This window comes from Schistocerca americana, chromosome 1, assembly GCF_021461395.2.
Source record: "Schistocerca americana isolate TAMUIC-IGC-003095 chromosome 1, iqSchAmer2.1, whole genome shotgun sequence".
Classification (NCBI taxonomy): domain Eukaryota; kingdom Metazoa; phylum Arthropoda; class Insecta; order Orthoptera; family Acrididae; genus Schistocerca; species Schistocerca americana.
The window spans coordinates 653,099,449-653,114,807 of NC_060119.1; the positions used below are offsets into that span (position 1 = coordinate 653,099,449).

The window sequence follows — 15,359 nt, forward strand, 5'->3', positions numbered from 1 at the left end:
AAAATAAATTACATCCTGTAGTCGAAATTCACGTATCTTCTATTGCGTCGGCAGACAGTTCACACTTCGGTGTTACCTTGAAAAATTTCCCAGAAGGGGCAACATAGATGCAGAAAATGTACAGAGACAAAACGTAGATAAAATTCAATAGAACAGAACAGCTGTGAAGCCTACCTACAAAATTTTACCTTTAGACATGAAATACGGAACGAAAACTTCAGAGAGAAATTAAAGATACTGAACATAGATGAAAAGATAGAAGAAACACCTTTTTGTAATGGAAGCCAAAAAGCCTGCGAAGAAGGCTTTGCTGTAGACATCAATTGGTGAAGGAGATGCTGGATGTCAAAGGAAAAAAAAAACACCTTTAAAGGGAATGAACAGATTGCATGGCCAACTCCCAAGATAATTTAATGATTTGTGCATTCTTTGCCTTGATTCACACTAGTGTTCGATATCTTGTGACAGTGAGTTTTTGTTATGTATTCCTGTACACATGACATTACAGTTGTCAGAACACAATGAGTAATGTACATTGTCACAAATGAGCTATACAACTTAGATAGCGTACATTTCAGAAACGGGGATAGATAGAAAGGTGCTGTTTGCGCCATAGCGTTCACACACACCTAAAGTGTTGGCGCCCGTTTAACAGACTGGAATCTATATCCGCAGCTAGACAGATACTCTGCAAGCCACCGTACGGTGCGTGGCGAACGGTATCCAGTGCCACTACTTGCCGTTTCCCTCCCTTTCCACTCGCATACAGCACGAGGGGAAAACGACTGTCTGTATGCCTCTATATGGGCCCTAATTTCTCGTATCTTGTCTTCGTGGTCCTTACGTGTAATGTACGCTGGCGACAGTAGAGTCGTTAGGCAGTCAGCGTGATATGCCGGTTCTCTAAATTTTCCCGATAGTCTTTCCCATTTGAGTTCCCGAAGCATCTTCGTATCACTTACGCGTTATCCGAACCTACCGGTAACAAATTAGCAGCCCGCCTCTGAATTGCTTCGATGTCTTCCTTCAATCCGATATGGCATTGATCCCAAACATTCGAGCAGTACTCAAGAATAGGTCGCACCAGCGTCCTATATGCGGTCTCCTTATCAGGTGAACCACTCTTCTCAAAAATTCTCCCAATAAACCGCAGTCCATCGTTTGCCTTCCATATCACAGTTTCCACACGCTCTTTCCACCTCATATCGATTTGCAACGTTACACCGAGATATTTAAACGACCTGACTGTGTCAAGCAGGACACTAGTAATACTGTATCCGAACATTACAGGTTTGATTTTCCTGCTCATCCCCATTAACTTACATTTCTCCACATGTATTGTTAGTTGCCAATCATCACACCAACTGGAAATTTTCCCTAGGTCGTATTGTATGTTCCTACAGTGACTCAACTTCGACACCTTACCGTACAACATGGCATCATCAGCAAACAACCGCAGATTGCGCCCATGCTGTCCGCCAATCATTTATGTACCTAGACAACAACAGTGGTTCTGTCACACTTCCTTGGGGCCCTCCTGACGAAATCCTTGCCTCTCATGAACGTTCGCCGTAGAGGACAGCACACTGGCTTCTATTATTTAAGAAGTCTTCGAGCCACTTACACATCTGTGAACTTATTCCATATGCTCGTACCTTCGTTGACAGCCTTCAGTGGGGTACCGTATCGAATGCTTTCCGGAAATCTCGAAATATGGAATTTTCCTGTTGCCCTTCATCCATAGATGTCAATATATCACGCGAGAAAAGGGCAAGCAGAGTTTCGCACAAGCGATGCTTTCTAAAACCGTGCTGATTCGTGCACATAAGCTTCTCAGGAAATTTGTGGTAACGTCTTATGGGACCAAACTGCTGAGGCCATCGGTCCCTAAGCTTACACACTACTTAATCTAACTTAAACTAACTTACGCTACGGACAACACACACAGCCTATGCCCGAGGGAGGACTCGAACCTCCGACGGGGCGAGCCGCGCAAACCGTAACAAGACGCCCAAGACCGCGCGGCTACCCCACGCGGCTAAGCTTCTCAGTCTCAAAAAAGATTTTTACATTCGAACTGAGAATATATTCAAGGATTTTGCAGCAAACAGAAGTTAGAGATATTCGTCTGTAATTTTGCGGGTCCATTCTTTTACCTTTCTTAAATACTGGAACCACTTGCGCTTTCTCTCACCTCGGCAACGTGCAGGATATCTAAGCGATATTCGAGTTCCTCTCATTCCTGCCTAGTATGTCCTCATTAACGTGTGCAACTGCTGCTCTGATACGAGCTTGCTGTTTCTTCAGGTCGCGCACAGGGGCCTGGTAGACGGTGTCCTTACAAATATAATGAGGTTATTTCCGGAGAACTTGGGGGCCAAGAAATACATCCTCCTCTGCCAATCCAGCGTCCTGGAAATGTCCCGTCGAAAGCCGACCTAATGACTGAGGCCCAGTGAGAAGGAGCACCGTCCTAGTGCTGTATGATGTGCGAATCTCTTGCCCAACGTAAAGTCCCCAGCGACTGGAAAAAAGCGCAGGTGACGCCAGTATATACGAAGAGTAGAATGACGGATCCTCAAAATTACAGACCAATATCCTTAACATCGGTTTGTTGCAGGATTCTCGAACATATTCTCAGTTCGAATATAATGAATTTCCTTGAAACAGAGAAGTTGCTGTCCATGCATCAGCACGGCTTTAGAAAGGATCGCTTCTGCGAAACGCAACTCGCCCTTTTTTCACATGATATCTTGCGAACCATGGATGAAGAGTATCAGACGGATGCCATATTCCTTGACTTCCGGAAAGCGTTTGACTAGGTGCCCTACTGCAGACTCCTAACTAAGATACGAGCATATGGGATTGGTTCCCAAATATGTAAGTGGCTCGAAGACTTCTTAAGTAATAGAACCCAGTACGTTGTCCTCAATGGTGAGTGTTCATCGGAGGGGAGGGTATCGTCTGGAGTGCCCCAGCGAAGTGTGGTAGGTCTGCTGTTGTTTTCTATCTACATAAATTATCTTTTGGATAGGGTGGATATCAATGTGCGGCTGTTTGCTGATGATGCTGTGGTGTACGGGAAGGTGTCGTCGTTGGGTGACTGTAGGAGGATACAAGATGATTTGGACAGGATTTGTGATTGGTATAAAGAATGGCAGCTAACTCTAAATATAGATAAATGTAAATTAATGCAGATGAATAGGAAAAAGAATCCCGTAATGTTTCAATATTCCATTAGTAGTGTAGCGTTTGACACAGCCACGTCGATTAAATATTTGGGCGTAACATTGCAGAGCGATATGAAGTGGGACAAGCATGTAATGCCAGTTGTGGGGAAGGCGAATAGTCGTCTTCGGTCCATTGGTAGAATTTTGGGAAGATGTGGTTCATCTGTAAAGGAGATCGCTCATAAAACGCTAATACGACCTATTCTTGAGCATTGCTCGAGCGTTTGGGATCCCTATCAGGTCGGACTGAGGGAGGACATAGAAATATTTCAGAGGCGGGCTGCTAGATTTGTTACTGGTAGGTTTGATCATCACGCGAGTGTTACGGAAATGCTTCAGGAACTCGGGTGGGAGTCTCTAGAGGAAAGGAGGCGTTCTTTTCGTGAATCGCTACTGAGGAAATTTAGAGAATCAGCATTTGAGGCTGACTGCAGTACAATTTTACTGCCGCCAACTTACATTTCGCGGAAAGACCACAAAGATAAGATAAGACAGATTAGGGTTCATACAGAGGCATATAGGCAGTCATTTTTCCCTCGGTCTGTTTGGGAGTGGAACAGGGAGAGAAGATGCTAGTTGTGGTACAAGGTACCCCCCGCCACGCACCGTATGGTGGATTGCGGAGAATGTATGTAGATGTAGATGTAGATGTAGATGTAGATGTAGATGTTCCAGTTCTTCGACCTGTGGTAATGCAGACTGTTCCAACATGTGCGGATAAACAGTCGAGGGTATTGACGCCTCTACAAAGAAAAACGATCTCACCACACGGTCATAAAACAGACCACACCACAGTTTTACTTTTGGATTATCTCCCACTCTTTTCTTGCTAAAATGGGGGTTCTCAGAACCCCATATCATCATAGTGTATCATTTTACCTTCCCAGAAACATCAAAGTAAGCTTCGTCTGTGAACGTCACCTTTTATCAGATGACACCGAGAACTCGTCTTCTTCATGACACTTCCGGTTTCTTTGAACCAAGTGTATTACTGTCTGATGATCGGAAGTGGGACCTGGCTGTCACGTATGGTCTCTATTAGCCATTAAGCACACTGTGCTATCTACAGGTGGGGGGGGGGGGGGGGCAAGGGCGGAGGGGCCATTTTTGTCAGTAACTAACCAGCAAAGAAGATTTCAGGTATGTGTGAACATTCTGATGTAAGACGCGCCTTCTTACCTACCCTCATTTTTTAAATATACGTGATCAACGTTGAAAAGATCATTTTAGAACACCCTGTAGATTTGTTTACTATTAAAAACAAAATTGATTGTCTCTGACATTAGATGTACAAGTATTAATGTCAAATTACGCTTTAAGTGGTGGATTCCTTAGAGAAACGAACTATACCGGGCGGCTGTCCTTAGATTCTTCACGTGAATTTTCTCTGGTGTTTCGCCAGATATTTTCAGTTTGGTCACTTCAGTGTGTAGCCGGAGTCAGCCCAAACAAATACTGCTCACCAAGTGCATCACGCGATGCCCGGTGTTGATGAAAAACATCGGTTTGTTCCTCGTTGCAAACAAAATAATTTTTGACATGCCCATTCCAAAGAACAGTCACGAGTTATTCTAGTGCGATATTCGTATTATCGATATATATTAATAGAAGCAGTGAAAGAAGAATAATAATCAGTATTCCAGCAGCAAATAAGCAGCACTGCTGCATGGCCGTAGTAGACGGTACAGGGCAGGGCGGCACCCCAGGCGCTACTGGAGTACTGATTTTTCTTCTCGTTCCTGTAAATACATACCGATAAAACGAATACCGCACTAGTGTAGCCTGGGACCGCTCTATCGAATGGATACACAAAATTTCGCTTTAGAACATTTTTTTTGTAACTGGAAATAAACCGAAGCTTTCCACACTGGGCGTTGCATGAATCATTTGACTAGCAGTATTTCCTCGGGCTGACTGTATCTACACACACCTAAAACAAAGTTGCAAATATCAGCCTAAATACCAAAGAAAATTCTCCTGGATCCTCTTTGGAAGGACGCCCTGTGTATGTCCTACATATAACGAAGCTATACCTTATTCGAGGGTGCTGCGTACTCGAAGGTGCTGAATAGAATTGGGGAGCAAGACATTTGTGACACAACTTCAAGGAAAGAAGGGATCAGTTGATAGGACACATTCTGAGACATCAAGGAATCACTAATTTAGTACTGGAGGGAAGTGTAGGAGGTAAAAATCGTAGAGGGAGACGAAGACATGAAGACAGTAAGCAGATTAAGGAGTGTGTAGGTTGCAGTAGTTAAAGACGCTCGTACGAGTAAAAATGGTTCAAATGGCTCTGAGCACTATGGGACTTAACATCTGTGGTCATCAGTCCCCTAGAACTTAGAACTAGTTAAACCTAACTAACCTAAGGACATCACACACATCCATGACCGAGGCAGGATTCGAACCTGCAACCGTAGCAGTCGCGCGGTTCCGGACTGAGCGCCTAGAACCGCTAGACCACCGCGGCCGGCGCTCGTACGAGTAGCACGGAGAGCTACATAAAACCAGTCTTGGGACTGAAGACCACAACAACTACCTTACTCGAAGATTGAAGATCAGAAGAGTCCGCAACAGTCGCAAAAGAGGAAAAGATAATGGTGGAAGCAAACAGAAGTTGAGCTGAGGAGGAGGGGCAAGGGGTGAATGAAATAGATAGCCGTAGTGATACGCAATACACCTCACGACACCTTTTATTCCGAAAACTTTCAGGCCAGCCCCGCTACGTACTAAGTTAGGTAGAGTTTAAGAAGACAGCCCAGATTCCCATTCCAAAAGCAGCGTATCCGAGACAACTGGCCACGGAGGTACGGCGCGACGGCGGACCGTGGGGACTGGAGCGGCAGGTAAGTGGAGGCAGCTAGCAGCGCCTATCGCTCACCGCGCCCGCTTCCCTGTGCAGACGAAGCAGGCCTGGCCGCCGAGGCGGAGCTCAAGAAGCCGGAGGACCTCACGCCCGAGGAGAAGGTGGCGCTGCTCGGCCGCCCCAAGCTCGGCGAGGTCACCCGCACCCTCATACGCATCAAGGAGAGCAAGGAGTTCAAGGTGAGCCGGCCGGCCGGACTGACCGGTAATCTCGATTCGATTGAGGATAATACGAATAAAACAATATTTCCAGCTGCTCGCACTGCTGACAAAACGGATATGCAACCATCCTGTGAATCCCTTAGTACGCTACTGCAAACAGATATTGACAGATCTGGACATGCGTGCAGTATTCTACTGCTTTTGAAAAGCTGAGTACAGAAGCCGTTGACATTAATGTCGTGTTTTTGTTAACAGGCCTAACAGATATCGTTTTATAAGGATGAAGGGAAGTATCCCGTAGCAAACATGCCATTAATCAATGCATGTTCTGTTATATCCACCTCTTTAATCCAAAACTGGAGAGACCATAAATGTCCGATTTTGAGTGACTTAAGTTTGTTGTTGCTGTTGTAATGTTACTTACTTTTGCCTCATTCCATTTAAAAAAATGGAAATATACTAGGTCTACAACTTTGCTTCCGCCGTTTTTCTCGAAGTTTGGGGCTTTATTGTGAAAAACTTACAAAAAAAATATGGTTCATAGAATTGCCCATCGCTGGCCACCACATTCTCCCACTTGCGGATAGCATACGAATCCCGTGGCGGAAGAACTGGGCGTCTTTTGTGGGGATCCATGAGTCGATTCAATTTGCACTTGTTCATATGATCGGAAGTGCTGGTCAGCCAGACTGTATGCCACTGATCGAAAAAGGTGGTAGTCAGACAGAGGAACGTTTGGAGAATACGGCGGGAGGGATAGGACTTCTCATTTCAACGTTTCCATGTACATTTTGACGCGGGTTGGGACATGGGGTCGAGCACTGACCTGCTGCAAAATTACCTTTACGTGTCTATCACTGTATTGTGGCCGTTTGTGATTCATTGCTGGGCTTGAAGGCATCAATTGCTTTCGATAATGATGTCCTGTGAGTGTCTTCGTCTGTTTCAGTAGCTACGAAAACCTTGTCTTCCACCGCCAGGCCGGTCTCCGACATGAAAATCGTCGTTCTTAAGGTGTTGAAAACATTCTCTGCACGTTCCTCCACTAATATTTGGTGTTACCCAGCATTTTAGGAACCACAGCCGCAGATTTCTTCATGTTAAAGCAGAAAATTAAAACTTCCCGCATATGGCGAGAAATGGGTACTTAACTTGACGTACTTAGTAGAGATGCAGTCACAAATCGACTAATATTTTTGTGGTATTATGTTTACAGATGCCTAAGCTTATTGTATTACACCTATGACCAACCACCGGAACCGCACTTGCCGCTACTGCCGTCTTTTGCAAAACGGCGGAAGCAAAGTTGTAGACCCAATATCTTCAAAATATTGCAGAAAGTTGTTAGCTTGATTTGAGTTATGGAAAATGTCAGTTTACGGCTTTGATCAGTTACAGCAATGTTACTCATGTCATAAACATTAATCAACGAACTACTGAACTCGTCTGTCGTGATGCCAACGCCACAGCGATTATTACTTCTGCTCAGATTGGAGATTGCGAGAGTATTCTGCTTAACGGTACAACTAGCGGGTATATAATGATTCGATTTTGTTTCAGAACACGGTCGACAAACTGGTGCAGAGGGCAAACGCTTCTTTGTTAATCGGCACGTCCTCCTGGAAAGAACAATTCATCGAGGCAATCACGGTCAGCCCGGGTAAGTACACTTACAAGCTATTTTAAAAACATGCTAAGGATTTATTAAAGGTTCTCAGAATTACATATCTATCTAATTGAGCGACACGTGTCTGTATTTCTTGTAGTGTCATTTTGGTCATTTGGAACAAGAGACTAAAGCAGAACGCTACAAATACACTGCGTAACACAATGAAAGGGTCACTTTTTCGAAACCCCGTAACTGTCTCCTATGTTTGCGTGGTAGAGTAATGATGGTGTACGCGTACGTGGAGAACTTGTTTGCGCAGCAATCGCCGACATACTGTAGCTGAGGCGGAATAACGGGAACCAGCCCGCATTCGCCGAGGCAGATGGAAAACCGCCTAAAAACCATCCACAGACTGGCCGGCTCGCCACACCTCGATACAAGTCCGTCGGACGGATTCGTGCCGGGGACCAGGCGCTCCTTCCCACTCCGGAAAGCCGTACATTAGACCGAAAGGCTAACCGGGCGGGCTTTATTTTAGATTAGTTTGCGCATATTTTGCAGTTTATAGAAAAAAAGCGCAAACTGTTCAAGAATCCCATCAGTGCAGCTGAAAATCTCGCAGTGACGCTAATTTTCTTCTCTAACACACAAATTTTTGGCTAAAATTATTTTAATATTTTTTTCTCTTCGTCACTGTTGTTATTGTTTAACAACTCGTAACGTTCTTACATATCTTGGAACGTTAAGTAATTCCTTATTTCTTACTAAGCACGAATATTTTCAGATGGTAACTGAACCCTTCCTGCTACATGATGTCATATTTCTCCTTTAAGAGGAAGACACTGAAACGTTTGGAAAACAGCTATTTATTGACACTCTTGCATACTATTTAGGTAATAACTTCTGCGTGGTGCGGAATCACTGCGACAAAAGCCCTTATTTATTCCCACCGTCGGCAGGCTTACAGCGATGAAGAGAGAGAGTACTTAATATAAATTTCGCAGTCGAAAACGCCAGTTCACATTGTGACGGGCAACAGGAAGACGTTCTCGTCAACCTCAAACACTGCTGACACTCACAGGACGATTCGACCCTTCTCTCAGGACATGTGGGCCTGCAATCCCAATGAAATTGATCTCTCACCGCTTTGGAGTGTAGCGCAACCGCAACTTTTGTTCTGGTATACGGGGTGGAACCATAAGGGACCTCTCAAAACTATTCACGAAATTTGAGCGTAATTCGAAGCACCACGGAGTTTATGCTTTTCCAGACCTCCTGTGGTGTGATGGCGCGGGGAGGGGGGGAGGACAACACTGATACACGCGTGAATAAAACGGCAAAAGATCCATGTAAGGCTCTCCAGTTCGCAATGCCTGTGACACCCGCGCACATTTGTTGACCACTTGAAAAATGTCCTTGTACGGGGACAGCCGCCCATCGACTTTAAGGTGCCGGCTTATCAGGCAACCCTTTCAATACTCCCCTAGATTTCACATACGGACAGCAGACACTAGTCCAACGACTTAGTGCAATTCATTTGAGGTGTGTCGAAATGGTTGCCTGTCACACTGCCATATAGTAATCAGTAAATGGTTGTCTCTGTACAGGATCATCTTTGAACTACTTAACATGTGGCACTGAAGGTACTGGGAGAAGGGGGCGGGGGGGGGGGGGGGCGGGAGAGGTTCTTCGAGTGACGCTAAGCCATTTCATACACGTGTCAGTGTAGTCAAAGTCAACCAACCCATCCCCACCCCCCACCCTCCCACCCGAAAAAAAAATCCGCCATCACGCTACAGGAGGTCTGAAAAAACATAAACATCGTTTACTGCTTCAGATCATTTTAATTGTGTTGCGCAGTGTAGTTTCATATCTCGGCGTAAGAATTCACAGATTTTGGAAACATCGATTGCGTTCTCGATTTCGGGTTACTTTCTGCTTATTTCACATAAAAAACATTCATTCCCAATTTAAACTTCCAATATTCTATACTGTAACCATTTCTGATCAGCAGCGTTTCCATTGCATTATAACGTAACCGTATTCGTTCTTGCATTTTGCAATCTTCCTCTGAGGATAGACGACTATTATCCCAGGAAGACCGACTTACAACGTTTCAAGTAACTGAATTAAGTGAAGAATGCACTACAAATCCCTGTATATAGCTCCAACAGAAGTAGCGAACACTTCATACAGCACACCCAAAGTCATTTAAGCAATTATTATTCCCTCATTCCATGCGTACATGGAACGAGAAGAAACCATAATACGTGGTTCAATGGTAAGTACTCTGTGTCATGTACTTTACAGTGGTTCGCAGACTATAATGTAGATTCAGATGCTGTGATCTCCACTATCGAAGCGAACAGCTAGTATAAATAACTCCCATGGTCTTCCTGTTGGATAATGTGAGCGCAGAATACGAGTACTAGCGACGTCAACAGAAATACAGACACATCCGCAATCTCTTCATTTCCGTGTTTAGTGACCACCCCAGCTTTCACTTCAAAGTGTCAATTCAACCCACTTGGAGAGAGGGTTCTTGACTAACCGGGAGCCTGTGTCCTTGCCGAGTAAACGGCTTCACGTTTTGCAGCTCGTAGCTGTGCGCCAGCCATCTGAATCTCAAAGATACCTTCTCCTTACGCGATGGAAAATGCACATTTGGCATTTGTTTGGGATGTTGCGGCTTTCAGAACCGGAGTGCACAGCGACAGCGATAGTTTTCGATGTACAACGAAATACCCCTTCAATTCAAGCATAAGGGCCACTTGAAACTAAAATGAGTTATTTCATGGAAACATTCTACAGGGTGTCTCAAACTTTTTGGGTCGGACTGAAACAGGTGACAGTGGGCCCACAACTGATTATATTGAGATAGGGCAGCAGTGGTCGAAAACTCATATTTATTGTGTTACGGACATACACAGCGTTCATCGCATAACAACAACGTAGCTCATAGTAATCGTTGAAAGCGACGACCGCCGGTCTCAGTGCATGTATTGCAACGGCGTATACTGTCCTGCTACACTATCCCAAAGACCCCGGGTGCCTGTTGTACACTGGAACAGGCAACGTCGGGGTATGAAATCCCCGTAGAAACGGATGATCTGTTTGCTACGTTGACGCCCGTCTCTTGGTGCAACAGACACCAGGCATCTCTCAGTGTTTGCGGCAGGACTGCGTGCGCCGTTGCCGCGCATGCATTGAGGCTGGCGATCGTCACTTTGAACAATTATTATGAGCTACCGTACGTTGTTGTTGTGCGGTGTATACTGTGTATGTCCATAACACAATAAGTATGCATTTTCGACCATTGATTCTCTGTCTCAATATAATCAGTTCTGGACCCTCCATCACCTGTTTCAATTTGACGAAAAGATTTAAGACCCCATGTATTTGATACAAACTATTTTCCATAACACACTAACGTTTATGAAAAGTACAACACCACCCAGGATACAAGTAACTGAAGCGAATTGTACAGAGGGCTTTGATGGTAAGGAAACAAATTTAGAGGAATGTTGAAAAAGTGCAAAAATGCCTATTTGATATCCAAGGAGGACAGAGAAAAAAATTACTAAGCCAAACTTTTTTTTTATTACTCTGCCAGCAAAATACTCGAGTATAAGAATAAACTGGTTAATTACGTACATGGGTGGCAATGGCGTGTGGCTGGCAAAACCGACTAAAATGTACATGCACATCATGAGCGGTGAGTCTTCATTAATAAATTGCAGATTGCGAGATATGTACTCCGACACGGTCATTTATGATGCCGAGGTATGTATGACTGCAATCTGCGTTGCCAAATTAAGTTGTACCAGGCAAATGTCTCGCGATAAACTGTGTTGTGCATGGTTATGGATTAGCAGACATCATATCGTAGACATGTGAAGTTGGTACCCCACTTTCAAGAAATATACAATTATTCCAAGTTATTGATAGACATGCAGTTCTAGAGCTCTCCGTACAAACTTTGAATAACTCTGAAAAATTTCGCGAAAAAATTATGATCAAAGTAGATTAGATTAGATTAGTACATGTTCCATAGATCATGAATACGACACTTCGTAAAGATGTGGAACGTGTCGGGTTAATAAAAGGTGTCTATACAAGACATTACATTACACAAAATATTACATGACACTTAATATTTTTTTTTGGCCGGAGGGTGGGGAAATGACCCACTTACTATATCCAAAAATTCATCTAATGAGTAGAGGGCGTTGCCACTCAGAAATTCTTTTCATTTCCTTTTAAATGCTATATGGCTATCTGTCAGACTTTTGATGCTGTTAGGTAAGTGACCAAAGACTTTTGAGGCAGCATAATTTACCCCCTTCTGAGCCAAAGTTGAATTTAACCTTGAGTAGTAAAGATCATCCTTTCTCCTAGTGTTGTAGCCATGTACACTGCTATTGCTTTTGAATTCGTTCGGATTGTTAATAACAAATTTCATAAGTGAATATATATATATTGTGAGGCTACAGTGAAGTGTCTGCAGGGTGATCTTGGATGAGTTCCAGCAATTATTATGATTACGCACTTTTGTCCAATGAACACTCTTTTACTCAATGACGAGTTGCCCCAGAATATGATGCCATACGAAGGCAGAGAATGAAAATAAGCGTGGTAAGCTAATTTACTGAGATGTATATCGCCAAAATTTGGAATGACCCTAATAGCATAAGTAGCTGAACTCAATCGTTTCAGCAGATTTTCAGTGTGTTTTCTCCAGTTCAACTCATCATCACTGCATACACCTAGAAATTTTGAATATTCTACCTTAGCTACCGATTTCTGATCGAAGTCTATATTTATTGATGGTGTCATTCCATTTGCTGTGTGGAACTGTATATACTGCGTTTTGTCAAAGTTTAATGAAAGCCCATTTGCAGAGAACCACTTAATGATTTTCTGAAAAACATCGTTTACAATTTCATCAGTTAATTCTTGTCTGTTGGGTGTGATAGCTATACTTGTATCATCAGCAAAAGTACCAGCTTTGCATCTAGGTGAATATAGAATGGCAAGTCATTAATATATATTACTAACAGCAGAGGATCCAAGACCGAACCTTGCGGCACTCCAATCTTGATTGTTCCCCAGTTTGAGAAATCACCAGTTTTTTGCATATTATGTGAACTGCTTATTTCAACTTTCTGCACTCTTCCAGTTAGGTATGATTTAAACCACTTGAGCGCTATCCCATTCATACCACAGTACTTGAGCTTATGTAGACAGTTCCGAATAGCTCCCCACTAGTTCTACAGAAAACAGTTTATCTATCTTGCAACGATTTCCCATTAAATGGCTTACTTAAATTAGACAACGAAACACTATACAGGGTGGTCCATTGATCGTGACCGGGCCAAATATCTCACGAAATAAGCGTCAAACGAAAAAACTACAAAGAATGAAACTTGTCTAGCTTGAAGGGGGAAACCAGATGGCGCTATGGTTGGCCCGCTAGATGGCGCTGCCATAGGTCAAACGGATATCAACTGCGTTTTTTATAATAGGAACCCCCATTATTATTACATATTCGTGTAGTACGTAAATAAATATGAATGTTTTAGTTGGACCACTTTTTTCGCTTTGTGATAGATGGCGCTGTAATAGTCACAAACATATGGCTCACAATTTTAGACCAACAGTTGGTAACAGGCAAGTTTTTTAAATTAAAATACAGAACGTAGGTACGTTTGAACATTTTATTTCGGTTCTTCCAATGTGATACATGTACCTTTGTGAACTTATCATTTCTGAGAACGCATGCTGTTACAGCGTGATTACCTGTAAATAACACATTAATGCAATAAATGCTCAAAATGATGTCCATCAATCTCAATGCATCTGGCAATACGTGTAACGACATTCCTCTAAACAGCGAGTAGTTCGCCTTCCGTAATGTTCGCACATGCACTGACAATGCGGTGAAGCATGTTGTCAGGCGTTGTCGGTGGATCACGATAGCAAATATTCTTCAACTTTCCCCACAGAAAGAAATACAGGGATGTCAGATCCGGTGAACGTGCGGGCCGTGGTATGGTGCTTCGACGACCAATCCACCTGTCATGGAATATGCTATTCAAAGACTAAAAGACTAAAAAATAAAATTCTGTATAAAAATTTACACTGAGGCCACAAAGTCATGGGATACCGATACACACTTATACAGCTGATGGTAGTATCGCGTACACAGGGTGTAAAAGGGTATTGCACTGGCAGAACTATCATTTGCAATTAAGTGATTCATGTGAAAAAGTTTACGACGTGATTATGGCCACACGACGGGAATTAACAGATTTTGAACGCAGAATGGTAGGTGGATCTAGAAGCATGGGACATAACTTTCCTTTCAATATTCTGTGATCCACAGTGTCAAGAGTGTGCTGAGAGTACCATATTTCTGTCATTACCTCTCATCAGGGACAACGCAGCGCCCGACGGCCCTCACTTAACGACCGAGAGCAACGGCGTCTGTGTGGTGTCACCGCAAGGCACCACACTTGCTATGTTGTAGGCTTCAAATCGGCTGCGGTCCGTCAGTACACATCGGAGCCGTGAGTCGCCACTGTCGACGCTAGCAGACCAAGCGCCGCCACTCGGCTAGTCTTTACGGACCAGCTAGCGCACTCGCCAGTTCTACAGCCGACTTCAGAGATCTCATTTACAGAGACGCTAGTTAGCATAGCCTTCAACTCAGTCAGTAGCCACGACCTATCTGGGAGCCACATACAGTTTGTGCATTGACAATTGATCTATACGTGTGAAGCAATCTGAATTGTAAAGAAGTATTCGCAGTTCAGTCTATAACTGCACCTGTAAATATTATTGTACAAAGTCAGGATCGACGTTCACCGCTGATGCTGAATTAAAGCTAAGTATTTAATTGTATTCCTGTCTACCAGCTTTCTAATCACCTAAGATGTTCCAGATACATCCCGTCAAGTATAGTTCATTGATCCTCACGTCAGCCTACGTGATCAACGTGTGCAATTAATGGCCACACCTCGTGATCAGACTAAGAGTCTAATTGCGTGACTCAGCCGGTTCACCCTTTTTCCATGAGGCCCATAGTGCCGCCTCATACATAAGTCTGCGTAGAGATCACAGTGCTAACAGACCAGCAACACTGCATGAAATAATAGCAGAAACCAATGTGGGACGTACAACGAATCCGAACCGGCAGCTGTGGACGAGCGGTTCTAGGCGCTTCAGTCTGGAACCGCGCGACCGCTACGATCGCAGGTTCGAATCCTGCCTCGGGCGTGGATGTGTGTGGCCGGTCGGTGTAGCCGAGCGGTTCTAGGCGCTTCAGTCTGGAACCGCGCGAACGCTACGGTCGCAGGTTCGAATCCTGCCTCGGGCATGGATGTGTGTGATGTCCTTAGGTTACTTAGGTTTAAGTAGTTCTAAGTTCTAGGGGACTGATGACCTCAGATGTTAAGTCCCATAGTGCTCAGAGCCATTTTTGAACGTAT

The 15,359-nt window shown here is 44.0% G+C and overlaps 1 protein-coding gene across 1 annotated transcript in view; it reads left to right on the plus strand.

Annotated features, from left to right (window-relative positions):
• Positions 1-15,359, plus strand: part of LOC124608121 (sodium/calcium exchanger 1-like) — a 226,504-nt gene that overhangs the window by 73,016 nt on the left and 138,129 nt on the right. Inside the window, exons 2-3 of the mRNA XM_047139961.1 lie at positions 6,136-6,278; positions 7,821-7,920. Of these exons, the coding sequence (XP_046995917.1) occupies positions 6,136-6,278; positions 7,821-7,920 (243 nt within the window). The remainder of the gene's footprint in view (positions 1-6,135; positions 6,279-7,820; positions 7,921-15,359) is intronic.